Source organism: Thunnus maccoyii, chromosome 11 (genome assembly GCF_910596095.1).
Source record: "Thunnus maccoyii chromosome 11, fThuMac1.1, whole genome shotgun sequence".
NCBI classification, from domain to species: domain Eukaryota; kingdom Metazoa; phylum Chordata; class Actinopteri; order Scombriformes; family Scombridae; genus Thunnus; species Thunnus maccoyii.
The window spans coordinates 2,124,215-2,151,857 of NC_056543.1; the positions used below are offsets into that span (position 1 = coordinate 2,124,215).

The 27,643-nt window shown below is 40.0% G+C and overlaps 1 protein-coding gene and 1 long non-coding RNA gene across 2 annotated transcripts; one reads left to right on the forward strand and one right to left on the reverse strand.

The window, feature by feature from the left end:
- Positions 1–834: 834 nt before the first annotated feature.
- Positions 835–3,345, reverse strand: LOC121907413. Its single transcript, XR_006098866.1, has 3 exons — positions 2,921–3,345; positions 1,937–2,721; positions 835–1,320 (listed from the first exon to the last, which is right to left on the reverse strand). It is a non-coding gene; the product is annotated as an uncharacterized LOC121907413 (long non-coding RNA).
- A 5,894-nt stretch (positions 3,346–9,239) lies between these two features.
- LOC121907340 lies at positions 9,240–16,373 on the forward strand. Its single transcript, XM_042426845.1, has 8 exons — positions 9,240–9,638; positions 10,187–10,296; positions 11,258–11,389; positions 12,650–12,785; positions 12,871–12,955; positions 13,678–13,847; positions 14,485–14,564; positions 16,009–16,373. Exons 3-8 carry the CDS (start codon positions 11,372–11,374, stop codon positions 16,150–16,152), a joined length of 633 nt encoding a protein of 210 aa, XP_042282779.1. The 5' UTR covers positions 9,240–9,638; positions 10,187–10,296; positions 11,258–11,371; the 3' UTR covers positions 16,153–16,373.
- Positions 16,374–27,643: the final 11,270 nt, after the last annotated feature.

The window sequence follows — 27,643 nt, forward strand, 5'->3', positions numbered from 1 at the left end:
TAGAAGCACCTTCAGGGACTCACAGTGCCCTGTTTTTTTTGTTTGTTTTTTTTTAAAAGTAATTTCAATATTTAATTTCCACTTATTTCTACAGTAATCGTATAGTGCTTTTAAAAAGCACTTTTCCTGCTAGTTGTGTTTTCTTGCATAAATTTACATGTTGAACAACACTTGACTTGACTTGACTTATACACGGCACTCATTGTGATTTATTATTATTATATTTAAGTGAAAAGTCAGATGCAAAAACAGAAAATGTTTATAGTCATCCTCATCCCTTGACTTCCATCCATCAGGGTACCATGTATGACATTTTTGAGAATAACCACACATGCAGCAAAAGGCCTCTGAAGGGAAACTTCCACACGATGGAAATCCCAAAAAGATGCATCTGTGCTGGTTCAGCTGGTCTGTATCTGGAGACTCCTGATCAACGAGACGGGACATCAGCCCAAAAAACAGGTGGGAGACCATGTAAAGGTTTGGACTGTCTGTCTTAACTGTCTCCGTCCGGCTTTATCAACATGTTTACATTATTTTTCTTTTCTTTTTTTATTTGTTTATGGTGCGATACAATGACCGACATGAAGACACATATGATACAGTACAGGACAAGACAAGAAGAAGAGCTAGACTCAAACAAACCGCAAAAAAAAGGATGTTTAGCTTAGATTTCCTTATTGAACTAAGCATGTATGTATTTATGTCTATATATGTATATGAGGTGAGAGAGAGCAAAAAAAAGGGAGGGGGGAGGGATGGCTTCAAGGATGGTGCCCTCTACCAACATGGCAGCTTTTACCCCTGCAGCTATAAACTATATAATATAAAACCATTGAAACCATTAGCTCTGTGTCAGTCTGAGTTCCTCTGAGCTCCAGTATGAACACCGTCTAAGGCTCTCGCTAGTGGGTTTATTCCTCACACGGTCTCAGCTTGAGTATAAGTTGCACTGAGGCTGGCCTCCTGTTCTCCTTCTGAAGCCCAGACTGCTTTCTTCAGTGTGGGACGGGCCAAGACGACGGCCGGACGGTGAGGGACTCTCTACGGTCTTTTCTTTAGTTCCATGGATAAAACAGCACTGGACCCCCAACTGACCTCTTTGCCGAGGGGGTGTCTGTTAGCATGGAGATTGAGCAGACGTCCAGACCCCCAGGTCAAGGGCGGGACCGCTATGACTGACCTCCACTCACCTCCACCTCCACCTCCACAGTTTCTCCAGCTTTGCAGACGGCCCCTCAGCGGAGCTCTTAGACCAGCCACGTTGCCTCCTCCTGGTCCAATCCTCCCCTCAAGCCTCCAAGGAAGCAGAGTAGTAGACTGAGACAAAAAAAAAAAACAATTAACCCCCGAATCTTCTGACTCAGCAGTAGCTGTTAAACACACATCCGTCACACTGTGTGAGCCGGCTGCAGCACTAAAACAGTACATCTTCTCTGTTACACACACAGAGCTTGTCCGCACACATAAATATATTAATGAAATGTGTGATAATGAGCCCACGAGCGCCGTCATTACGCCCTGTGAGAACATCTGTAGGAGCTGCTTGGACCCAGTGTTGCACGGACCGTATCCTGTTTCTTCCTTATCCCGTTAGCGATAGCCTCAGGTTCTATGCGTGTAGGCGGAGCCCTCTAATCTGGGCCCCACTGGCTCCGTGAATAGCTGAAGGAAAAAGCTGTTTTCGGCAGCCGATGGTCCGGTCTCAGTGCAGTTTATATTCAAGGTGAGACTGTGAGGCGTGGAGCTTTCAGTGCTGCATGGGTGCGCGAGGGATAAACCCACTAGCGATAGCCTTAGAGGGCTGCACCTGTACTCATAGAATCTGGAGTCACAGCACATAACTAACGCTTTTTGCACTCTGACTGTCAGCCGGGCGTCACACACACAGACTGCAGGTGCCTCCTGTCTCTCATAAACTGTTTTCTCTTCTCACCACTGAGAATCTGAAGGATGCCGCAGTTCAAAGGTTCTGAGTGTAAAACTCTCCCGCGGGACAGTGCGAGTGCTTCTTCATCCCACCGCCCTGGGATTTTCTGCTACAGTTGCTCCCTGAGTAAACATCAAAGCAGGAAATCTATTATTTACTCTATTCACTCGTTCGTCGAGACATAACAGTTCACTTTAAGGAAGATAGAGAGCTCGCTGATGGTTTCATCATACAGGAGACACATGAGAACAAAACAAGCAGGTCATATACAGTAACAGAACAAGAACAATGAACTGATCAACTATCTTCATGATTGATGCTTTACTGAAATCTTTTAAATTAACAAAACAGAAATCTTCAAGCAAACTTGAAGCTCCCGGTGCACAAACACTTAGAAAATACACTTTTCAGTGAAGTAGGAATCATCTTGTGTCCAGCAGGATATTCAGAGATTCAGGATTTTTACACGAGGGAGAAGGAGGAGATGATGTTTTAAGAGTATTTTCATATGTCTTAGGAGGGGATAAGCCGAGCTTAGCGAGGAGCTTCACTGCTGAGAGCTCCTGATTCATTCAGTGGCGATGATGACTCAGTGTTTGTTCGTACATGTGCTGTACACCTTTACTCAGAGGAGCAGGAGGGTTTCATAATTATCTAACAGCGTTGTTGTGTTTTGCGCCTCGGGGCCTCCGTAGCTTTTCCCCCCACAGCAGGTGACGGAGTGAAGCGTGAGTCAGGTGTCACGCCCGAATGCTTCTTCCTGGCACATCAGAGCAGCTGGAGGCCGATGGCTGCGGAGAGCGAAATGGATTCAGTCAACAGAAGATCCATGACCAATTAAAAATTCAACACGGTGAAGTTATTTGCCTCAACAGCCGAAACGAGTCAGAGCTTCTTCATCAATTACACCTGTGGATATTCTCCATTGACCAGCCAGAGCTGCTCTGAGCCACCCAATCTTCACATAGTAATAGAGTCCATATTGATCACCTGTGGGCTGTCCAGGCAGCGTGTAATGGAGATGAGGATGGAGGAGGAACACAGTCATCAGAGCGTTACAGGTTACAGACAGAAAAATAAATCAAAGGGGGACAAAACACGTTTACTTCCAGCGGTTCTTGTAGCTTTGATGTTACTGTTCTTTTCCAGACGAGAACATCAGTATCGGATGATTCTGCTGAACCAAGATTACGTTTATAATTCTTGCTTTCTAATATAACTGCACACAACAGCTATTGGATGTTCAAGGTTAGGGAAAGAGTTTGGTTATAGAAAATAAACTATGGTTATGGAAGTTTAGAGAGAGCTTGTTACGGTGAATAAAAGAAGCAAATAATCATTGCAGGTTAACATGCTAACGTTCCACTATTCTATGTAGAAAAACATGATGATTACACTGTGTATGAGTGTTATTATTTTATCTAGATCATGATGAATTGTTCCTGTCTCGTACTGCAACATCAGCAGACTCATCAGCTGATGTTAAAGGAAGTTCAGTATTATATTTGTAAAGAGGAAGATGTAGAAATTAAAATTTGTAGTAGAAAAGGTGAGACGTCATCTGGGGGTCAGCTGGACAGGAGAACTGAAAACAGACATGATGTTATCTATAAGTCTGTATTTTGATAGATTAAGAAAAGAACTGGTGTATAAAACCTTGTTAGAAGCCTTTTTCTTTGTAACCTCATCCTGTGTGTTGCACTGTCAAACGCTCCTTCTTGTACAAGAAAATAAATTTTGTTAAATTTTGATACTTCGGCTCCGGTCTCTATGTTTAATTGTCATTAAGAAGACATTTTTTAATAATTACTTCCTGTATTGGCACTAAATGTTGGCACTGGACATAAATGTGTGACAGAGGCTGTTAGTATGACTTTTATCTGACCCTGTGTATTTTACTGATTTTGGGTGTTGGACATGTGACATAAACAGTCCAGAGTCTGCATGTCACCGTAGGTAACATGGTATGGCCCTTCGGGGGGACCTTAGAAATACAAACAATGGGTCCATGGTCAAGTTTGGAACTGTTCCAGATGTGATATGTTGTGACACACAATATGTTGTGAGGTAGCTGTCAAATACTTGATGGATGGCTCCCAACTGAATTAGTGCCCATGGAAAACCTGTTATTCATGTGATAAGATACAGATGTGTAACCCCATATAAGCTATGCACCGACAGTGGTACGGTGCCCAGACCATCTTTGTACATGGAATGGACCAGATGGCCATCGTCTAATAAACGTCTACAAAATAAGAACTTCGTCAGCTCTTCCTTTGAACGATATCATCACACATCCTTCCTTTCAGAGGCTGAACTGAGGGGCTACGTAAAGGACCAGTATGAGATAAATAAGAAGTTTTTAACTGGAAAACATGCAAAGATATTCCAGAATATAAACATAGAGCTGTAAATGTCCAATTTAATCAACAGTATTACAGGTGTTACATCATTCCCTGATCATTTGTTTGAGCTCTTTAACCTTTACTGGCAAATTTAAGATGAAATACCAGTGTTACCAGTTGGTTGAACAAGCTTCACATCTTCACAACTCGATGCAGATCATAAAACAAAAGCTATTGTTTCACACAGTTTCTTCTTCACATTTGTATGCAGGTGGAGGAGGTTTTTCCTCTTTGTCTTTGATCCTGGGACTTTACCTGCAGCATGAACAATGACCACTTTCCCTTCCTTCAGTCTTCCTTCCTCCTCCTCCTCCTCCTCCTCCTCCTTCTTCAGCCCCACAGAGACAGAAACTTTTGAGAAAAGTACCATTCACTTCAAAAGACTCAGTGACACCTTTCATGGAGAATTAGGCTGCAGCTGAACCTTTCACAAAAGGTTGAATGAAAGTGACATCAGCCGCCTCGTCTCAAGGACAAAGGACGACGGGAAAACCCCACAGAGGATTCAAATGCGAACATTAATGAAGAGAAATGGACGTTTTTGTGGAGCTTTTTTAATTTCACTGCATGAATTATATATAATAATTATATCGCAGAGAAAATTATATTCTTTTTCATATCAGCTGTTTCATGAAGGTGTTAGGTTCATTTTTTCATAATGTGTCACAAATGTGAAACTGTACCCCTTTTTCTTTGGACAGATTCATTTATCTGTTGTCTCACAGCAGCGGATGAATGCCCTTAAACTGAAGGACACAGACAGCTAATTAAAGGAGCAGTCCTACATTTTATTAAATCATCTTACATCTCACCACACATATTATTTGTGTATGAACAGGTGTACAGGGGGTTGGGCAAGATGAAGTAGACAAAATAATATTATAATTGTATTATATAAATACATAGAAGTAGAAATGCTGTCTGAACCACCTGTATTGTTAAACCCAACTTCATACTTTATGATAAAGTTGTATTTGCATCTCTACTTCAAGCTGCACTGTGTTTTACTGTCTCGATTGGTGCTTCATTCTAGCGTCTTTTTAGGAGAAAACTGACCGTAAATAAAAATACACGTTACATACACAGTAGGAGTGTGCCCGAATACAAATACGTTATTCGGCAGAGCACAAATAGTGGGGTTTTTTTTACGAATATTTGTTTCATACAAATACTTTTAAAATTATTTGTTTTCCGGAAGAAGAAAAAAACATGTCAAATACCAGAGTGCAGGTCGGTTACATCACTATCTCAGTGTCTCTCCTCTGCTCCGCTGTGACGTCTATCAGCAGGTCTCAACGAGGGGAGTCACATCCACCTGCCGCATGATGCACATTTCCTGATTTGGACATCACTCCTGGAGTTGGGGGTGTTCCCCAGAAATAAAGCTGAACTACTGACACAAGCAAAGTGTTCCCAAGGGACTCTCCATAACCTGTTGTTCCTCTTCTCCTTTCCACAAAGTTAGGTTGTAAAAAATAGGCAATAAATGAAAAGTGCAAAGCAAGAATAGCCTTTGAAGTTCTTCCCTACATGTTACACACTGCTGTCTCTGTGTTATGGGTGTATAAATAGGTAGAGGTCTGTCTGCAATGAGGTGATGAGTAAAGTTTTAGTTCAGTAGTCAGTGCAGTCGTCTATGATCTGGGAGACTCCAGTTTGAGACCTGGTGTGGGGACCTCCTTCATAAGGTAGTTTATTCATGAGCACTTATTGTAACACTTTAATTTTCTAAAATTAAAAGCATAATAAAAACAAAAACAGGATTTTTAAGCCTCTTTCCACTTTTATTCGAATACAAATACAGATAATTTAACTGCCTCAGCAAATACAGATACAGATACTAATACTGGGCTCTCTGCACATCCCTAACACACACACACTATTAAAAACACATCAGTGAGTCACACTGCTGCACTGGGTGACATGATCCTTCATCATGAAGAGTTTGGTAACGTTAGAAACGGCTCCAGAGACTAATAACAGCATCATGTTTACAGTGAATGCTAACGTGTCGCTGGACTGACTGCGTTCAGTGAGTCTGACAGAGCAGCAGCACATTCAGACGACCAATCAGCAGCCACGCAGAGACGCGAATGAGCAGTGAAGGTGCTTTCCTAACGACCAATCACTGATCCCCGTTGTTTGGGTGAAAAAAAAAACCTTGAGATGGATCCCTCCTCAGGATGGACAGACAGGAAGTAGATGTCATGTGAATCAGAATCAACCAAGAGTTCAAAATTACAGGATGGAAAAACAGAATATGTGACAGAATATAGACCACAGCACCCCGTCCGAGCTGTCCAACTCCCAACATAACTTGTACAGCCTATATGTACACAGAGGATTATCAGTTTCACGCCCACTTCAATGCCTCGTGTTTGCAACTCGGCCATTTCAGTCACTTGGCGCGTTACGACAGGAAATAAATACCGCAGGGAGTGTCGGTCTCCCTCCGCTGCTGCTGCTGCTGCTGCTGCGGCTGCTGGGGGTCCCTGTCTAATCCTTGGTTGAGGTTGTAGGTATGTATGTAGGTATGTTGTTATGACACTGTTGGTTTGTTTCCCCAGTCAGTTACTGGGTGAAAACGCAGTCTCAGACCAATACCCCTGCCTGCAGCTTCTCTGGGTTAATGGTGCCCTCGGTATCGGCTGGCAGGCGTCCGGGAATTTTGTTTGAAATGTTGTTTTGCCTCATTTGCAATTGATGAATAAATTATTAGTTTTGTTTTTATCAGAACATCTTACATCATTTTTTTTTATTGGTTTATATTTTAATTCTGGTTTGAAGCTATTTTAGTTTAGACTTATGTTATTTGTGAAGATTTTATTTTGAAATCTGGTTTTAGAAGAGGAGCTGAAGGGGATCTTTGCACAAATTGTTGAGAGCTTGTTGTGATTGTGAATATCGGCTCGTGGGTGAACAGTGTTGACAGGTGCCTCCTCTTAACTTGCATGTGTTCACTTTAACTGATTTATTTTATTGTTTGATGCTTGCTTTATTTATTTGCAGTGTTTATGTGTTTTATAAAAGGAGGTGATTTGCTCTAGTCTTGTTTTCATGTGTACCGGTTATCAGAGAGCTGCATAAAACAAATATGAATTTAGAAACGTGTAACACCACAGTGAATGTGAACTGATGAATATTCATCTTCCTCAAGCAGCTAAAACCTTTCTGTTAACTGGTAGCTGAGTAGTTTTGTCTCTGTGTCGAGATGTTTTGTCAAGAATGAGGAGAGTGGAGCAGGTGGACCCGATAGATGAGAGACGGCAGACAGGAAGGATACGATGCAGAATATTTAAAGGATGGGTTCAAAAGTCACAGGAGACAAACGCAGACAACTTCACAAAGACCGAACTGAAAACTGGACTATAAATACACAGGATGTGATTGCAAACTAATCACAGGTGAGGGGAAACGAGACACAGGTGAAACACATGAGGTAATCAAACACAGGAAGTTAAGGTGAAAAGACACAAGGAGAAAATATTTCAAAATAAAACAGGAACTAATGTAAACAGACAACAGGTGACACAACACGCGGTCAGACTGGGAGCAGATAAACTGGGGAAGACACTGGGAGCAGGGTTCGGCTAACCAGCACATAAACACAGGAGGAATAAAGGAACACGCAAGGGAAACACAGAAAAAACCAAAACCAGGTGACGTAAATGCAACTCAAGAGAACAAAATACACAAAGAGTCCAGAAACAACAGATAAAGTCCAGGCAGGACGTGAAATGTTTCAGCTTTTCTTTGAGGGTTTTTTTTGTGTCAAATCTTCCCATCGCCGCTCTGATGCTCACTTTTTTTTGTCTGACCGCTTATCTCCCGAGCCAGAAAGTGTGTTGTGTTACTATGACAACCGGCAACAGTGAGTTGTGATGTCAGCTGTGACTACCTGCATATTAAACATGGATTTTGCTATTTATGCTTATTTGTTGTTTTGACATGTTTGAAAATGTAACATAAAACATATTTAATGTAGATATTGCTGATTTTATTTTTGTGTGGTGAAACATTATTATTCTACTTCTTATTAAAAACACACAAATGCATAAACATTGATTAACCTCACATGTTCACTGCTCTGAACATCTCAGTTTACCTATTTAATCTGTGATTACAGTCCTATGGGTTCTGCAATTACAGTTAATCTATATGTTAAGCACATATGGAGTCAGGAAGTGGTTAGCCTAGCTTAGCATAAAGACTTGAAGCAGGGGGAAGCAGCTAGTCCACCTACCAGCCTCTCTTAAGCTCACTCATTAAGTTGTAACTGCTGTATTTAATCTGTAACGTGTTGTCACATATTGACGCTTGGTCAGGACCCCTTTAGCGTCATTTTTTTGACGTGCAGGGTGGTCCAATCCTACAACGTCTGAAATAGAAGCTATGAGACCGATGACGTCTATATAAGGTGACAGATTTCAGCCTGGTCGCCAGAATAAAACGTTGGTGTTGTACGTTTATGCAAACCACAGATACGTTGAATAACTACATTTCAACACTTGTAATACGGAGCATATCAACATTTCAACAATACATATCATATCAACATGTCTGAAGTGACGTACCTCACGTGATATCTATATAAGCTGACTTTCTTTCTCAGTAGGAGGTGGATGGCTTGTAATGTTGGCAGACACTTGTAAATCAGCAGAGACGATGGTTCAAGACCACCTCACCGTTTTTATTTTATTTTTTATTTTAACCCAAACCGTGATCTTTCCCCTAAACTTAACCAAGTGGTTTTTGTGTCTAAACCTAACCAGACCTTAACCACCGCGTTGTCACACCATAAAATATAATTATTTTTAAACAGTGACTGCCGTTATACTGTGCATTAAAAAGTGACGCCAGCGGGGTCCTGATCAAGCTTCGATATGTGACGCAATTTGACATGTTTTTGGCTCTCCTGGCTTTCCATACATGTGGTTTTAGGGGTAGTTACGTGCTGGATCTCTTTCTTGATAAACAGTGCAAACATCTCACTGTGAAGACGACACTGTTAATAAATGAGATACAACATTTTCACTTGATGTTACACAAGAGCGTTTTTTAACTGGCGGCTCATTTAATTCTCCTGAAGCTGGATTTACTCGCCATCTTCCTCCCCCCTTTCTGTCCCTGCAGCTCCCATCTTCTTCCCTCTCCTTCTCATCTCCGCCGCTCTCTGATTGGCCGGGACATTTTCCCCCTTGTCAGCTGGATGAGCTGTTGGCTCAGACACAGAGTGTGGGACCTGTCACTGACCCCGCTCCCTCCCCCTTTCCTTTCTTTATCTCCCCCGAGGGGGCCGGCAGGTGAGCAGTAGACTTCCCAGCATCCCCCTGGCTGAACCCGCTCGACCCGACTCTCACCTGCACATGCATTATTGCTGATCGGTTGACAGGAAGCAGTCCCAGCGCAGTCCAAGACCTCTGCTACACTGCAAAAGAAAATCCACATTTTAAGACATCATTTAGCCCGTGACTGAGTCCTGAAACCTTCCTGAAATCAACTAACAAATAATATAAAAAACAAACAAATGGTTCCAGATAATCTGAGTACAGTTCAACTTGTTTATTCAAATATTCTCATTATACAGTTTCATAATTAAAAACACATAGCAACACCAACGTCAGCCCACATAACAGGAAAAAAAACAAAAAAAAGAACATTTGAGTGGATTTGTCTTATTATTAAAACTTTGCCAGATCTTTTACAGCTTTCTACATTTATTTGACAGCTTTAGTTATTTAATTATCATATCAATAAAAGGAGGATAAACATTTAGCTCACAGCATTAAGCTCAGTCTATGCTTGGCACCACTTGTCCATTTACCAGTAGTCTGTATCATGTTGTTTACAGTTTGTCTGATTATTGCTGACTACTCTTCAGTCTGTATAAACTTTGGTTGTTGGGATGCTAAACACCGAGGAAGGCGAGGTAGACCACTACACATGGGCTTCATCCCCTCGGTGTGATTTTATCTTCCATTTATGAATATTGCAAGATAATAATAAAGGTATTTTTCACATAAATAATTGATTTTGTGGAGCACATTGAAGCTCAGCTGTCTATTTTTAGACAATTATATATATTATATTATGTTTATTCTGTATTGTGGCCTTAGTGGTAACATATAGGTTTGAATGAGTGAATGAATGAATTTATTTGATGATTAAAAAACACATATATAACACCGCACTGCAGTCATTACATACATTAAAAATGACTGTTTTCCCAAAGTAGGCAACTAGAGGAGGTGTCTGATGAATGTGGCTGTGTTGACGCTGCATGTCTTGATGCCCAGTTCTATATATTTTCTGTTTACATCTACAAGTGACAGATATCAGATACCTTTCTTTACACTTAACACTTGTAACAACCCGCATGTGTAAACGAGGGTTTGGTTACCGAAACGGAAGTAAACAATTTGTTTTTGTTGTTTTCAGCAGACAGTAGCTGTGCAGGTGTAAATAAAATGATACGTCATTAAAATGCGAGAAAGTATAAGATGGTCACATTTTCAATGATGACGTGTGAATTGCAGTGACAGTTAATATCTCATCTGCCTGTTTAAATGACAGTCGCATTGGCAGATATCACATTACTATCAGATTCATTTCCACATATGATCTGAGAATATCTGAATCCATCAGCTTTTTTCCTGTTTACACGTTGATGAAACATAGATGACGAGGGTTTATACCTGATGTCTTTTATAGTGAGAGTAATTCTTCTAAACTCTGGCTTGGACATGTGTGTATGTGTTTGCATTCTGGTTTATGGCACAAGGTCATCATATGCTTTGTATTTAAAGTGTGACTCAAAGTTACAAAAACAGATCGAATGTTGCAATTTTCAATGAATAAAAACATGCATCTTGAATATAATTAGATGAAGAAATTCTGTTCATTGATCTTTGTTTTCTAACAGTCTCCTGAAGAGGAACTCTGAGCCTCGGCTGAAGTTTAGTCTGCAGTCTGGAGTCTTTATGTCATCCATCTATCTGGCAATAACGACACCGAGACTGCGCTGCTCTTCAGATATATGAAGATGGGTGTGATGGTGAACATAATATTCTGTGCAATACAGGATAGAGGTTATAAAGGAAAAGAATCACGTTATTGTGCTCTGTTAATGTTCATGTTGCTTGGCTTCATCCTCTCAACACTAACCAATTCATATTTCTTTATTAATACAGTGTCACTTTTCTTAGTAGTTCATGTAAATAACATGTTATTCTTACATTGTCTAACATTCTCAGGTGATACACATCCGCTTTTTCAATGTTTATTCAGCAATTAAAACCTTTTAACCCCTGCGTGCATTCAATCCAGACCCCATCATTGTATTCTGTTATTCTGTGCACGATACTGCACACACACCACAACAGGGTTCATCAGGACGATGGATGCTCTGCTGTTAAAGTAGTGGCACACAGCCAGATCTCAGCATCACTACGTTAGTTCATGTCTTCACCTGAACAACTGATATCTGCAAATATTCAAAACAGTTTCAACACTCTTCTGACATTTGGTGCACAACAAAGAACCCGGCCAAGAAACTGCATGAATTCTTATTACAGTCAAATAATAAGAAGCTAAGATATTGTAAACTCGGCCGCTACAAATATTGTCAAAAATATCTGCATTTAGATGTTTTGCATTCTGAAAGGAAGGATGTGTGATGATATCGTTCGAAGGAAGAGCTGACGAAGTTCTTATTTTGTAGATGTTTATTAGACGATGGCCATCGGGTCCATTCCATGTACAAAGATGGTCTGGGCACCGTACCACTGTCGGTGCATAGCTTATACGGGGTTACACATCTGTATCTTATCACATGTATAACATAGGTTTTCCATGGGCACTAGGTCAGTTGGGAGCCCTCCAATCACGTAATTGACAGCTACCTCACAACATATTATGTGTCACAACAACCCACATCTGGAACAGTTCCAAACTTGACCATGGATCCATTGTTTGTATCTCTAAGGTCCCCCCGAAGGGCCATACCATATTACCTAAGGTGACATGCAGACTCTGGACTGTTTATGTCACATGTCCAACACCCAAAATCAGTGAAGTACATAGGGTCAGATAAAAATCATATTAACACATTCACTGTCTCACTGCTGGTTCAATCTGCCTCCAGTGGATGAGAAACATCATCAAGCGTTTCTATTGCTGTAAACAGGCGGCGACGGAGGAGAAAATCAAAGCGTCCGTTTGTTGTGACACTGTCCAACACATTAGCACATATCATAGTAATGCAATTAGTAATCCTTTGAAATCTGACATTTCTCCTCTTGCAAATTGTTTTCAGCGCTGTGATGTAATCTGTGATCTGTTCCCCTTGGATCATGGTGTTCAACACCGTGTAAAAGGGGCAAACAGTAGCGGTCTCCTGGCAGCTGTGACCGCCGTCGCCTCGATGAGGGCAGCGGAGATAAGCCGTGATGGTGCGATGTAAGATGACAGGCTACATGCTATAGTTTCTGATATCATCATATCTTTTAATATTGAGCGGATGACTTCCTCCCACAGTGTGTCTACAGGTTCTCCATCACAACAGGCAGCGATCATCCTGGATAAACACTGGCGAGGATGTCGAGAAGTTTATCAGCCGCAGGTCAGACGTGTTTACGCCTCCACGCCGCCGCCGACAGCCGTGGCTGAAGGTGTTTTCAGGTTGTCTGTCCGTCCGTCCCGTTCTCGTGAACGTGATATCTCAGGAACACCTTTTTCTTCAAATTAGGCACAAACGTCCACTTGGACTCAAGGTCACTGTGACCTCACAAAACATGTTTTTGCCTATAACTCAATAATTCATAAGCTAATTATGACAAAGTTTCACACAAACGTCTACTAGGATAAAATGATGAAGTGATGACATTTTATATCCAAAAGGCCGAAGGTCAGTTTCACTGTGACATCATAATGTTTTGCAAAAACACTTTTCTGGCCGGAACAGAAGGAGTGATTGTGACCTTATTTCACATTTAGTCAGATACTGAGTTGGTGACACTAATCTCGGTTCCCAACTTGAAACTGTGGTGATTATTTAGGTCTTCTGGTGCTGTTGGGTTGAAGACGTGTGTGAAACATCCACGTTTTAGAAGTTGTAGCTTCTTTGCAGCAACATCTGAAGCATCGTCTGCTGTCATGGCAACAACTTTGTCTTCTATCAGAATCAGATTTATTGGCTGTGATGTGATTACATACAAGGAAAATACACCTTTAAAGTCTTCACAACAAATATTATACGAGTCCGGACAGACACAGATGTAAACTAAACTTGACTGGTTAGTGGAGGTTTTTCTATTACTTATATGTCTGTCTGTCTATATGCAGCACAACACTGGACCTGGAAGCGTTTGAAGACACTTTGCATACAGCCCATCGGTGTATGAGGCTCCACAGTGAAGACGCCAAAAGACGACAGCAACATCCCTCATCTGCTGAAAGTTACGAGGACCTGAGGAGACTTGGTCTGCTCGCTGCGATTCCACCAACGATGCTAAGTATGTACACACAATCACACACATATATATATATATTTTACACTTTTATATGTGTTTATATTTTTCCTATATTATTTACTCACTGCAGCTGAGATGGAGATTTATAATTCATCATAACTGAGCAGCAAAGGCTGGATATTGACCGACAAGCATGATATATTTTACAAGTGTTTGTTTTTCACCACAGGGAGAAAAGCAAAACCCGAAATGATACTTTTGCACATTTAGTCAGTAAAGAGTAAAGAGACCCCCACATAGGACTCTGCATGTATTTTACAGTAAGAAAAACATAAAATGCAATCAGTGTGAGTGTTGCGTCAGAATCATAGTATGCAACATGCAGCAATCCTTCTCATCTGTCATTATTGCTTTTTGAGGCAATAAACTCCTCATCTAATGATAGTCAGATGATGATCTTTACAGGTCCGAACATCAAAAGCTTCGAGGAACATCGCAGCGCATCAGACACCTGGACTCTGATACGTGTCTGCTTGTTAGACTGTTAGACTAGTTTTATCAATAGCTACAGATATACATGGCTATAACAAAGTGTGTCACACAAATGAATTTGAGCTCTAGAACTAGGATTTAAACTGGGAGGAAACCAGTGACATCATCGTCTCTCCCACTCTGACAGAACTCGCCCTCGTGACACTTCGGGGGAACGGAAAGTGCTTCCATCATACTGAAGATGGCATGACAGATTCCTCCGCTGCTGTGAGGAATTGTAAATGAATAATAAGCCAAGCTTGTGTAAAAAATTATATATATATATATATATATATATATATAAGAGAGAGAGAGAGAGAGAGAGAGAGAGAGAGGTAAAACCCGGAGCAGATTTTTGACTCATCTGTCTTTTATGTTTGTGAAACTGAACTGAAACTGATTTGTCGGGAAAACAAACCGAATCCTTTACCGAGTGGATTGAACTCTTAGTTACTTCCCCTAGTAACTGATTACTTTTTATATGCAATGATTGGTAAAATAATTCAATTACTTATTGAGAGAAGTAACTAGTAACTGTAACTAATTACTAATTTTCAGTAACTTGCCCAACACTGTGTATGAACGGTACTGAAATAAACTTTGTTTCACCATCGTCATATTACAATTATTAATACACAGATACATCATCACTGTGCATCCTGCAAACAGCTGTGTTTAAAAAAAAGAAAAATAAAATTAAAAATAAGTTGAGTCTTCCGAAACAAATGCACATGCTAGACGAGGTGGTGGTGCTCATGGGAAATGCAGTCTTCACTCCACAAAATGAAAGTTCTTTATAGTAACTTAAAGTTGTTTAGAAACAGTGTCAGCTTATTTGAATATACCTCCCAGCATGCTTTGCAGCGGTGTGAAAATTGACAAGAATGTACATGAAACAAACACATTTCTTTGTCTCCTCTACTCTTCAGATGAAGTTGTTTAGAAACAGTGTCAGCTTATTTGAATATATTTCCCAGCATGCTTTGCAGCGGTGTGAAAATTTACATGATGGAGGCCAATGAGAGTTTAAAAACGAGTGTCAGAGGTGGATGATGAAGAGATGATTTTCACTCTGACTGATATTAAAACAATTGAAACCATGATGAACATAGATAGATTGATGCATATTCATGACTTGCTGCAGACTGTTAAACGTGTCACAGCGGCTCCTGAATGTGCTCCATGTCAAACAATAGTAAGTAGTCAGTGGATATAGGCCACGCCACACTTTTTGTGCCTAAAAAATGTTTGTCATTTTACATTTTTTTTTTGTAAATGTGTGTTTTTGTGCATATTTTATCCTATCTTCAGCAAACTTGGTAGATACTTTATTCTGATGACCCCAAACAAAACGTATCTATTTGTTTTTGATATTTTCACTGTTTCTCTGAACTCGGTCACCAAAATTTGTAGGTCTAATACACATAAACTACCGTATGTCCTGAATGCATCATTCAATTGCAACCAAATTTGGGAATGCAGAACGAGTCTGTAGCATTGAATTAAATTTCAGCTGTAGATTTAAAAACTTACAGCAGTGGGCAATCTAATCAGCAAGCAGCGATGACACGTATTTTCTCCAGGAAATGCACATTCTAATTTTCACTCTGTATTTTACAAATGAAACGCTGAATAACTGCCTAAATGATGTGAACTGTGATGTTTTTTACAGTGTTACAGTCTGAGCTTGGAGTGCCTCTTCTGCTTCCCCCGGAGGCTCCTGTTTAAGTTTCCAAGCCTTAAGCGGATTACTCTGCTAATTAACCTTTCAATGAGCCTAACATTTAAAAAAAAAAAAGGCTGGAGGTTTTTATGAAGCGATTTTCACAGTCTTGACAGCGGGGAGGAGAGGCCGACGATGAAAGAGTCTGAGAGGGCGGAAAGGTGAAGAGACTCCCGCTGTGACTGACAGCAGGATCCACTGATGAACTCACTGTGTGTTTATTTAATAGCAGAGATGAAACACTGGAGATTTACTGGAGCGTTTAACCCCTAAATCAGGCTTCATGTCATGTTTTAAAGGACGGGTTCATAAATTCTCAAATCCGTCTTTAAAACAACTGTCAAATACGCAAATGAACATTAAAGCTGTTTTTTCTTGCTGTAATCATTCGTCCTGTTCATACTGACCATTAGAAGATCCCTTCATAATGACCTTACAATGGAAGTGATGGAGGACAAAATCCACAGTCCTCCTTCTTTAACCTGAATCTGTCCATCTGTCAGTATAGCATCATCCAGGACGAGCTTCCACACAGATGTTCCAGGTCTGAACGGGTATTTCTCTAACAGAACCTCTTACCTCACAAAAGATTATAGCATAGTAGGCTAATTACATGCTACAGTAACTTTTGGCTGCAGCTGCAGGTAGTAAACTAATTAGCCAGACATGCTAATGTTAGAGCAGATAAACACAATGTTTAAACTCTTTTTCTAGTAAAGGACGAGATCCCAAATGAACATTAAAGCTGTTATTCTTGCTGTAATCATTCCTCCTGTTCATACTGACCATTAGAAGATCCCTCCATAATGACCTTACAATGGAAGTGATGGAGGACAAAATCCAGTCCTCCTTCTGTGCAAACATGAAGCTAATATGAAGCTTCAGTGTCCAAATGAGTCAAATCAAGTAGATATCTTTCAACGTTACAGTCTTTTAAGTGCCAAAGTTCCTCTTTTTGTTACTATACTTCCACCTGCAGCTCAACAGGGAAACACTGGATTTTATCCTCCATCACTTCCATTGAAAGCACATTTGAAGGATCTTTTAATATCCAGTATGAACAGGAGCAAATGATTACAGCGAGGAAAACCTCTTTCACTGCTCATATGGACACCTGACTGATGTTATAAGACACACTTGAAAAATTATGAATCTGTCCTTTAACATGAAAAAACCTGGCAGTTGACAAAACAATCTGTCAGTATAGCATCATCCAGGACGAGCTTCCACACAGATGTTTCAGGTCTGAACGGGTATTTCTCTAACAGAACCTCTTACCTCACAAAAGATTATAGCATAGTAGGCTAATTACATGCTACAGTAACTTTTGGCTACAGCTGCAGGTAGTCAACTAATTAGCCAGACATGCTAATGTTGGAGCAGATAAACACAATGTTTAAACCCTCCAAACTCTTTTTCTGGTAAAGGATAAGATGTTTTTCTTGCTGTAATCATTCCTCCTGTTCATACTGACCATTAGAAGATCCCTTCATAATGACCTTACAATGGAAGTGATGGAGGACAAAATCCACAGAAGCTAATATGAAGCTTCAGCGTCCAAATGAGTCAAATCAAGAAGATATCTTTCAGTCTTTTTTTTACATTTTTGTTGTGGATTTTTATCTTTTTATTTCTCTTGAAATGTGTTTTCTGAATTATTGTTGTGTTGCACCTCAGGGCCACCGTACATCTCTCTTTCCACTAGCTTGCATCAGGCAGCGGAGCGGTGTTTTAGTGAATTGTTAAGTAAGAGCAGAGAGAGCTCCGACGACGTCACACTCTGCTGTTTGCTCCATGAAGGCCCTGAATCTGCCACCAGTCTCACTACAATCATCTCTCTCCTCTCAGAGCCAGAGTGTTTTGTTTTTGGATGAATCATATTTATTCTGCTCTTCATCATCTTCTGATCCACTGATGGACTCACTGTAAACTGATCCCGGTCGTCTGACCTCATTTGACTGCATCACTCTCTCAGAGAGCTCTTTCATGTTGACGGGATCAGACTGAGACCTACATACACACAGGAAGTGGGATATTTGCCAGTCCTCTGTGCATTATGTATAACAGAACAAAAGTGCCAGTGTGCTCTGGAGGGATTTCGATGGAGAGGATTTTCTCCCCGTTGCCATGGCGATGTGTACGATCTGGTCTCGCATGCTTTTGATTCTCTCGTCTGTCTTCCTGCCTCGTCTGCCAGCGACAAACGGCAGAGCTGCTGCAGAGAGTGTTGGCTTCGGTTTCACATTGTTCTCCCGGTGTGGAGGTTTTTCCTGCAGAAACAGTTTGTGTAAATGAGATGAAGATTTAACTAAAACTGTGACTCAGCTCTTCTGATGAGACTGTCCTCACGAGAAAGATGACAGAGGAAGAAGCTGTTTCAGCAAAGGTCAAAGGTGTCGATGTTATTAAAAAAAAGGTGACCACAGAGGCAGGAGGTTGAGTGGATGAATGAGTCAACGCTGACACATCATCAGCTTTTAATTTCATATGTTGAACTTGTCAGCAAACAGTTGCTTATTTCCACATCCAGCAGTTACGGAGCAACGTTATCATTCATGTTTCTGTCTGTCAGGGACCAAGCAGTAAAACTCAAGAACTACAAAGTGTATAAAGCAAAAATTAGAAATTTATTTACAACTTAATTTCAATTTAACAAATTATTTTATCAAAAATAGAAAAAACTAGAAGAAAGTAATTTCAAAAACTAGCGCCCTTTAACTCAAACTGAGGTCAACTAAACAAACAGCAACCTGAACTGAACTGAACATAACAGACCTGATAAATGACACATAAGGGGGGGGCAGGAATAAACAATTAACTCTATATAACACAAATTAACAAAGATTTAAATCAAGAAACTATTTACAACCAAAACTAACTATCAAAAGCCAGAAAAATAAACTCATAAAAGTAACTGAAGTTAACTGGATCCTGAAAGGCAGATTCCCCTTCCTCTGGCACGCTCCGGTTGGACTCTTCCACTTCCTGCCTGCCACAGTATAAGACGCCATCTTTACCGGTGCCGACACTTTTAGCCAGATAATAAAGTGTTTTCTGTATGAAAACAGAAGACTATGTGTACTGTGATTATTTGAAATGTTTGTATGTTAAGTGTTAAAAACATAAAACTACTAACAACTCCTCACATGTGGTGTGGCCACCACAAAGTCCGATATTCACTCTCTTTTAGCTCTATTTTTGGTCTCCACCAGCTCCTGAGGGAAATTTCTGGCTCTTTAGCTGCTAAATGCTCCACTATGTTCACCAGCTAGTCTACAGCTAACTGTGTCTGTTTGTTGTTTGGTGCTGAGCAGGTAGTGTACAGCGGGTTTTTACAGCTTTTTCTCTGAAAACGACGCTATGAGACGCTGAGAGTGAACCAGAACAGTAAAGTTGCAGCCGGAGAGATAAACAATTAGCTGAAACTCACTATAAAGCTGCAGAGTCTCTGATAATTCTCTGTAGGTTCATCACTACGAGTCACAACCAACACATTACACAGTGACAGATCATATATTGCTATTAAAGCTGCTTTAATGAATAAATCATTTTAATCCAAACCATCAGCCAAACCTCTTTCAGTCCATTTCAACCTTGTAACTTGTGGACTCAGTTTTACACCTGCTGTACTCATGTAACAGGGTCAACTGTGCAGCATATGTATTAATTATAATTACACACAATTTGTGAATAGTTAAATCCTGATGTGCTAATCCTCCCGAGTCAACAGGTGGAACATTTAAGGCTCAGTTCATTGCACCCCTACGTTCACTTTTGTGGAAGGTAAGCGACGTTGTGCACTTCCTTCTTGAAGTTTGTTTATCAGTTTGGACTTATTGTACAGTACGGTAACACAATTCTGTTATTCCATTTGTGTAGGAGCCTGAGTTAGCGTCACGTCTGAGCCTCTTCCTTATGACACAACTCAAGAGTCAACCGCTGACACTCAGATAACACATCCCTGATGCAGTTGTCTCTGTTAACTCTTCTACCAGGTGAAGCAGATATTTGTCTAAATTTACACATATTTTGCTAAACCTGTGCGGTCCCTTAGTGAATAACAGCAAAAATAAATATTAAAATATTATATTAAATAGTTGGATGGATCGTGATTTTACTTTCTGTGCATTTTTATTTTCCATAAATCTCATTTTTCAGCATCAAGGTATAAAATTGTTTCAAAACAATCTCGACACTGCCAGAAACATTCTGGTTGGGAAAAACTGAATTATTGCTTTTTATTCAAAATAATAATAAAACAATAATATTATTGTTATTATGGTGGACTAATAGTCACAATATATATTATTATATCAAGGATCAAAGTGTGCTAGAAATACTGACTGATTTTAAGCCATATGACACCAACATTTTATCATAAGTAAAACAAACAATTATGAAACATGTTAAATATTTAATGATAACTTTAACTTAAATATATTATTTACAGCCATCATCAGTCGGCTCAGTTTCTGTGACTGAGAGGAAAGTGCAGCACAGATGAGGATGAGGAGTCTGAACGAAGTGACTGACGGAGGAGGTGATGTGAAGGACGTCTCGACAGCTTATCATCCGTCCATTAAGAGTCGCCTCCTTGACAAATCTAAGCGCTCATCTCCACCACGCCTCTGTTTCTCCTCCCAGTTCTCTCCCAATCGGACGAGAAATCAAGACCAATGACAGACGTGTTCCCACTGCTCCCATTCATCAGACACTAAATACTATTTTCACCAACGCACAGGTAAAAAAATGCAACATTAACTCATTCATAAAGTGTAATATTACCCATGTTGTTTACATGTTGAAATGTGTGTTGGTATATGTGAGCCAGACACAGTCAGAATACAGACCATGCATCATGGCTCTACTGCATCACTTAGATTCTCTGATACTGTAAACAAATAACTAAGAAGCTTTTTTGGATACAAACACTGAACACAGTAGAACCACATGGACTTAATGAAGAACTTAGTCTCTCATGTTATCTACTATCTATGACCCCAGTAAGAGCAAATTTGTATTTATTTTAAAATTTTGATTGTTACCTATTATTATTACCTGGGATTGGTTACATGCCGCTAATTGCTGTTTCACAGTGCTTTAAGCTTTATAAGCTTTATTTATTTATAGAGCACCTGTCATGACATAAAATGCAGCTCAAAGTGCTTCATAAAAGAAATGTAAAACATAGATACAGATATATACACATGCACATAGATACACACAAACACGTACATATACATACATATACACACACACATACATATTAAACAGGATAAATAACAGTTAAAACATAGTAAAGGAGTAAAAGACAAATTCTAGAGAAGGGATAAAATCATCGGGGTAAAACAAAATCGATTAAAGGCGAGGTCATAGAAGTAGGTTTTGAGTTGCTTCTTAAAACTGTCAACCGAGGTGGCCTGTCTGATAATATAACAACTGAAGGCAGCGTCGCCGCTGTTCGTCAGTGGCACCTTCAGCAGACCAGCACCGTGCGATCTGAGGGAGCGATTTGGAACATACTCCGACAGGCAATCTGACAGGTATGAAGGTGTTAGCCCATTTAGAGCTTTAAAGACAAGTCAAAGAATTTTAAAATCTATCCTCAATGCTACTGGGAGCCAGTGCAAAGATGCTAACACAGGAGTAATGTGACCTCTTTTACTGGTTTTTGTTAGAATTCTGTATAATGTAACACCTCCCTTTTTGAATGAGTGCTGCCATTGTATTAATTTATTGATTGATTACCTCCCAGCCTTATTAACCAATGAGAGACTGCTCTGTGTATGGACGAGGTTGTTTAACTTTTTCAATCTGTGCCATTAAAGTGAATCATGTGTTTCAGCATCTTCTTTGGGTCTTTGAGAAGTGGCTCATTGAACTGTTGTATGGTCAGTATGAACAGGAGGAATGATTACAGCAAGAAAAACATGTTTTAATGTTCATTCGGGCTCCTGACTGTTGTTTTAAGACACACAACCCGTCCTTTAGAACATGACGTGAAGCTTGATTTCAGGGTCAAACGCTCCTGTAAATCTCCAGCGTTTCATCTACAGTTTGTCCTGTGAGCGTCGACCTCTGTGGAGCGGCTGAGATTCCCTCAACTCTGATGTTGTTTTCCCTCCGCCTGTTGCGTTGGACTTGGAGTTTCATGACCTTGAACTCGCCACAAATCATAATAAGAAACTGCAGATATCAGCTCACAAATGTTCTTTGGCTCCTGTAAAATTTGTAACATTCTGGAAATGAGAAAAACGTCGATGAATCCAAGAAAAAGTTCTCCATTTGTTCAGGAGTCTTGGATGGGTTTCAGTCAGTTCACACTAAAAACACTCTTTTTGAATGACTGACCTGCCCGTTTGTGTGCAGTGAAATATTCACCGTGACTCGGTAGAGGAGCTCTGTGTGTGTTTTTTATCCTGTAGCCTTTCAGCAAAGAAAAAAATAAATCAATGAGAGCACAGGTCAGTGACACTGGTTTAACTTGTTAAAGGGCACAGAGAGACAGTAAAATAAATCTCTGGATGAACAGACTGAGCAGGATCTCAGTCTCTTTGCCGAAGTCGCAGCCGCTTAGTGAAATGTTCTGAACAGACAGTGATGATGAATTATATAAAACATGAAGATTCAGACGAAGACGAAGCTGTCAGTGAGATCAGAGTCTCAACTCTTTACTGTGTTCACTGGTTTGAAACAAGCTGAGTGACATCGGGATGATGTTCAACTGAAACAGAGACTAACTGATGTGTAGTACTCTGACAGACAGAAAGAAACAGCAGCATGCAGATTGCAGATGAGGTTTGTTACAAAAACGCTGTTTGAGTGTCTGAAACACTGCTGGAGTGGCCATCGGGACAACTGGAACATTTCCCAGTAGGCTGATGGCTCAATGGGGAGAAAAGAAAACACCAGAGGGAGATCTGGTTGGGTCCTGTGGAAGCATTTTAAAGGATAAGGCACCATTTTTTAAATATTTTTTATATTGTCAACAAATCTCATGTTTGGATCCGAACCAACAATGAACTGACGTTATTCTGCAAAGCACAAATAGTGGGTTTATTACGAATATTTGTTTCATACAAATATTTTTAAAATGATTTGTTTTCGGGAAGAAAAAAAAAAAGCCCATGTCAAATACCAGCATGCAGGTCGGTTACATCACTATCTCAGTGTCTCTCCTCTGCTCCGCTGTGACGTCTATCAGCAGGTCTCAACGAGGGGAGTCACATCCACCTGCTACATGACGCACATTTTCTAATTTGGACATCAGTCCTGGAGTTGGGGGTGTTCCCCAGAGATAAAGCTGAACTACTGACACAAGCAAAGTGCTCTCAAGAGACTCTCCATAACCTGTTGTTCCTCTTCTCCTTTCCACAAAGTTAGATTGTAAAAAATAGGCAATAAATGAAAAGTGCAAAGCAAGAATAGCCTTTGAAGTTCTTCCCTACATGTTACACGCTGTGCTGTCTCTGTGTTATGGGTGTATAAATAGGTAGAGGTCTGTCTGCAATGATTGATGAGTAAAGTTTTACAATGATTGATGAGTAAAGTTTTATCTCAGTAGTCAGCGCAGTCGTCTATGATCTGGGAGACTCCAGTTTGAGACCCGGTGTGGGGACCTCCTTCATAAGGTAGTTTATTCATGAACACTTATTGTAACACTTTAATTTTCTACAATTAGAGGCATAATAAAAACAAAAACAGGATTTTAAGCTTCTCTCCACTTTTATTTGAATACAAATACAAATAATGTTGCTGCCTCAACAAATACAGATACAAATACAAATACTAGGCTCTCTGCACATCCCTAGTGTGTATCAAAGCCTGATATATCTTATTAAAAACACGTCAGTGAGTCACACCGCTGCACTGGGTGACGTGTTCCTTCATCATGAAGAGTTTGGTCACGTTAGTTTGTTTAGAAACGGCTCCAAAGACTAATAACAGCTTCATGTTTTCAGTCTCTGGAGAGCAGTTCTGTGTAAGGCAGACGCTACTTTGAACCATGTTGTAGTTGCCTGTACAGATATTGTATAAAGTGATGACTTTAAAGACCTCGGTGTTGGATGTAATCCGGGGTTTTGCAGATTCTTTCAATACTGACAGTCTTGTCTGGCGATGGAGTTGTACAAAGTTTGTACTACTTTATAAATTCCTCAACTTCAGTACAAAGTCAAGAGGTTGTGATATGTAGCGCAACAAGCTAGCGAAGCTGTAAACAGAACATATATTTATATTTAATATTTTAGTATCCTCGGGGGTATTTATACCTAACTTGAATATTTGTTATTTTCTGCTACTTTATACTTCTGCGGTATGACATTTTAGAGATAAATATCATGCTTTTCACACCACTACATTTATTTTTCAGCCAGTTCAAATATTTAAAAAAAAATCATCTTATGATGATTTATGATGCATTGTTGTAAAACCATCAGTTAACACTTTTCTTTAAGTCCCCATATTTAGGCTTTATAAGCATTTCATAAACAGTTCATAAATGGTTTATAACACATAATGTATTTATAAGCTTTTATTAATATACAGTATTTTATATGAATGCAGCAGTGTTTTACTATATTGTCATTCATGATCTGTTCATACAGCAGCAAACACTTCTGTGTTCCCTCAGGAGGAGTTATAGTTGTTAACTAATACATTAATGAACACTTATATCTGCTAACAGCTACAATACGTGTGTTATAAACCATATATCAACTGTTTATAGACTGATTATTAATAATAAACAATAAGTTAAAGTAGACTCTTACCAAATGATCTGCTTCTCAGTAATAAAAACCTTCAACTTAACAGATAATAATATAACTGATATCTCACTGGTATCACCATGGTGCACATTACTACTTTAAGTACATTTTTGCAGATTAACTATTACATTTTTCATGCAGTACTTTTACTCGTAATGGAGTATTTTTATATTAATTTATCACTATGTTTACTTCAGTAAAAGACCTGAATACTTCTTCCATCCTGAGGCTGATGGGAATGTCATTAGTTTTGCAGGTATTTGGTCATAAACCGAAGTAATTTGGACAAATTTAAATGTAAACAGTTATTAGCATTGATCCTGAGGGGAACATTTCCATCCAATAGTTGTTGAGACATTTCATGGTGTCGCTAGCGGAAAAGAATTAGTCATAATTAATTGTAACTGCACTTTTTTTTATATAATTACTGTAGTTCTAATTTTTTCTTTATTGGTTTTCAGCATTAAATTCACCCAAATAACTAAAAACAAACGAATACAATGTCCTTTATTCCCTCTATTGTATCTGTTTTTGCCTCCAAACTAAGGCTGCAACTAACAATTATGTTCATTATTGATTAATCACCTGTTTTTTTCCCCCCTCAGTTAATCAAATAAAGACTCTGAGTCTATAAAACATCAGAAAACTAACTAACATTTCCATGATAACATCCTACAGCCCAGTGTTGTTATCAGATGTCTTGTTCTGACAAACCAACAAAGGTTTTTTGATGGTTTTAACTGGTGAATTTTCTGTCGATTGATCGATTAATCGACATATCGTTGCAGCTGTACTCCAGACTGACACGTTGAAGGTGAACGGAATTCAGTGAAACTTTCTACCAAACAAAAATTGTCCCAATAAAATCAGTTGATGTGATTTCAGGAACAGAAGTGCTTCAGCAGCTTTCTCTGTTTGAGCTGAGATTAAATCTTTTGTAGCAGTCAGATTTCTGTCTTGAACACCTTCCAATCCAAACATTTCCTCTCAGTCTCAGTGGGCTGAATCATAATCTGGGTTTTCTCTACTGCTGATCCAGAGAGTGATAATCTCTTATCGCAGCGTCCTCCTCGGCGTTGCCTCACAGGCTGATTTTCACGTTCAGCTGATAAGGAGGGCCCGCTGTAATTAATAAATACCTCTGCAGCGTCTCTCTGAATACATTACGAGGACGTTTCGCCCTCCTCGGTGTCCCTCGCAGCTTCACCGACCTCATCAGTCTCTGAGGTCTCTCGGCCTTGAGCCAGAAAGTCTCCAACTGCCTTCATCTCTGACCCACTGATCTGCTAGTCTTCATTTCACTCGTCAAGGTCAGTCACACTTTCCCCGCCAGCAGCAGCAGCAGCGTGTCCCCAAATCTCTGAAGAGGCACCGTTTTATATTGTACAGGACTTCAAATGTATGAGTATTTCTGTCTGTTTTTTGGAATATCATTTGACATTGGGAGTGCTGCTGAGCGTCATGTCCTTTCGGAGCGATGTGGATGGCGTCAGCGATCTGGAGGATCTTCTGTAATGAAACTGACTTCCTGCCTGAGGCAAAACCTCTAATTCATCACCGCTCGCTCAGCAGGACGTCTTCATCTCCAAGCCCCGCACGCTCCACCTCATAAAGCGGTCGAGGTAAAGACTTAATCGCACCGGTCAGAAGTCCTCAATCCCCCACTGATTCACGGACATGTTCAGAATATGAAACCGAGCGTCCATCTGGTGAAAAGATGCAAATGTTTGACTTTGATTTATGTAGATCCACATGTCAGCGCTGATGATGATCTGGCATCGGATTTCAAATGGGCTCCAGTAAATAATCCCATTATCTTTAAAACCGATTATCCTCTCAGAGATGATCAGTGTGAGGCCTGAATCTACCGCTGGACCACTGCCAGCATACTGGACTCATTTTACTCTGTACTGGAAATGTTTCACATGTTGTCCTCTCCAACTCTTCCACTGGCTCCTGAGCTGGGAGGCCAAAAAAAATCTCACAAGCAGAAGGCAGAGAGAGGAACGTCACAGTGGGAACGAGATCTGTCCTCCATCTGACCGACTACAAGGCTGCGAGTTTGAGCTACATGGCTCCTGTAGCCAGGAGCGCTTTGCATGCTGGGATGTTGGTTAGTGAAATCCACAGTCGCTCACAGCAAGACGGAAAATGAATCGAGGTCGAACCTGGAACACAAACCAAGTACGCTGTGTTCTTGGTATGTGCAGATAGAAGTAGTGGAAAGTAACTAAGTACATTTACTCAAGTACTAAAGTACAGTTTTGAGGTACTTGTACTTTACTTGAGTATTTCCATGTGATGCTACTTTCTACATTTCAGAGGGAAATATTGTACTTTCTACTCAACTACATTTATTTGACAGCTTTAGTTACTTTTCAGATGAAGATTTGACACAATGGATAATATAACAAGCTTTTAAAATACAACACATTGTTAAAGATGAAACCAGTGGTTTCCAACCTTTTTGTCTTTTGACGTCTTACAAAAAGCAGTGTGTAGTCGGGGTCACATTTCACATGTCTATGAGTTGTTAACAGCTCCACCAAATAGTGATTTTTCCCTCTAAACTTCTCACATGCTTTCATTTCAATAAATGTTCAAATGATCCAATATTTCAGCAAAAATCAAAGATCAGAGAAAAAGTCCAAAAACTGAAAACAGATTTGTGTATCAGAACTTTGTTTTTTCTTCTTTCCTCTCCCATTAATCATCTCACCACCCCTCAGATTTACCTGCTGACCCTTTGGAGGGGCCCCGACCCCTAGGTTGGGAACCACTGGACTAAACTAGCTAACTGTATATAAAGTAGTGTA

Bases quoted from the DNA above. Each gene is read 5' to 3' on its own strand.
- LOC121907340 (XM_042426845.1), top strand. The intron at 12,786-12,870 runs GTGCGATGTAAG...TTCCTCCCACAG, and splicing joins AGCGGAGATAAGCCGTGATG to TGTGTCTACAGGTTCTCCAT. The intron at 14,565-16,008 runs GTGAGGAATTGT...TGTTTTTTACAG, and splicing joins TGACAGATTCCTCCGCTGCT to TGTTACAGTCTGAGCTTGGA.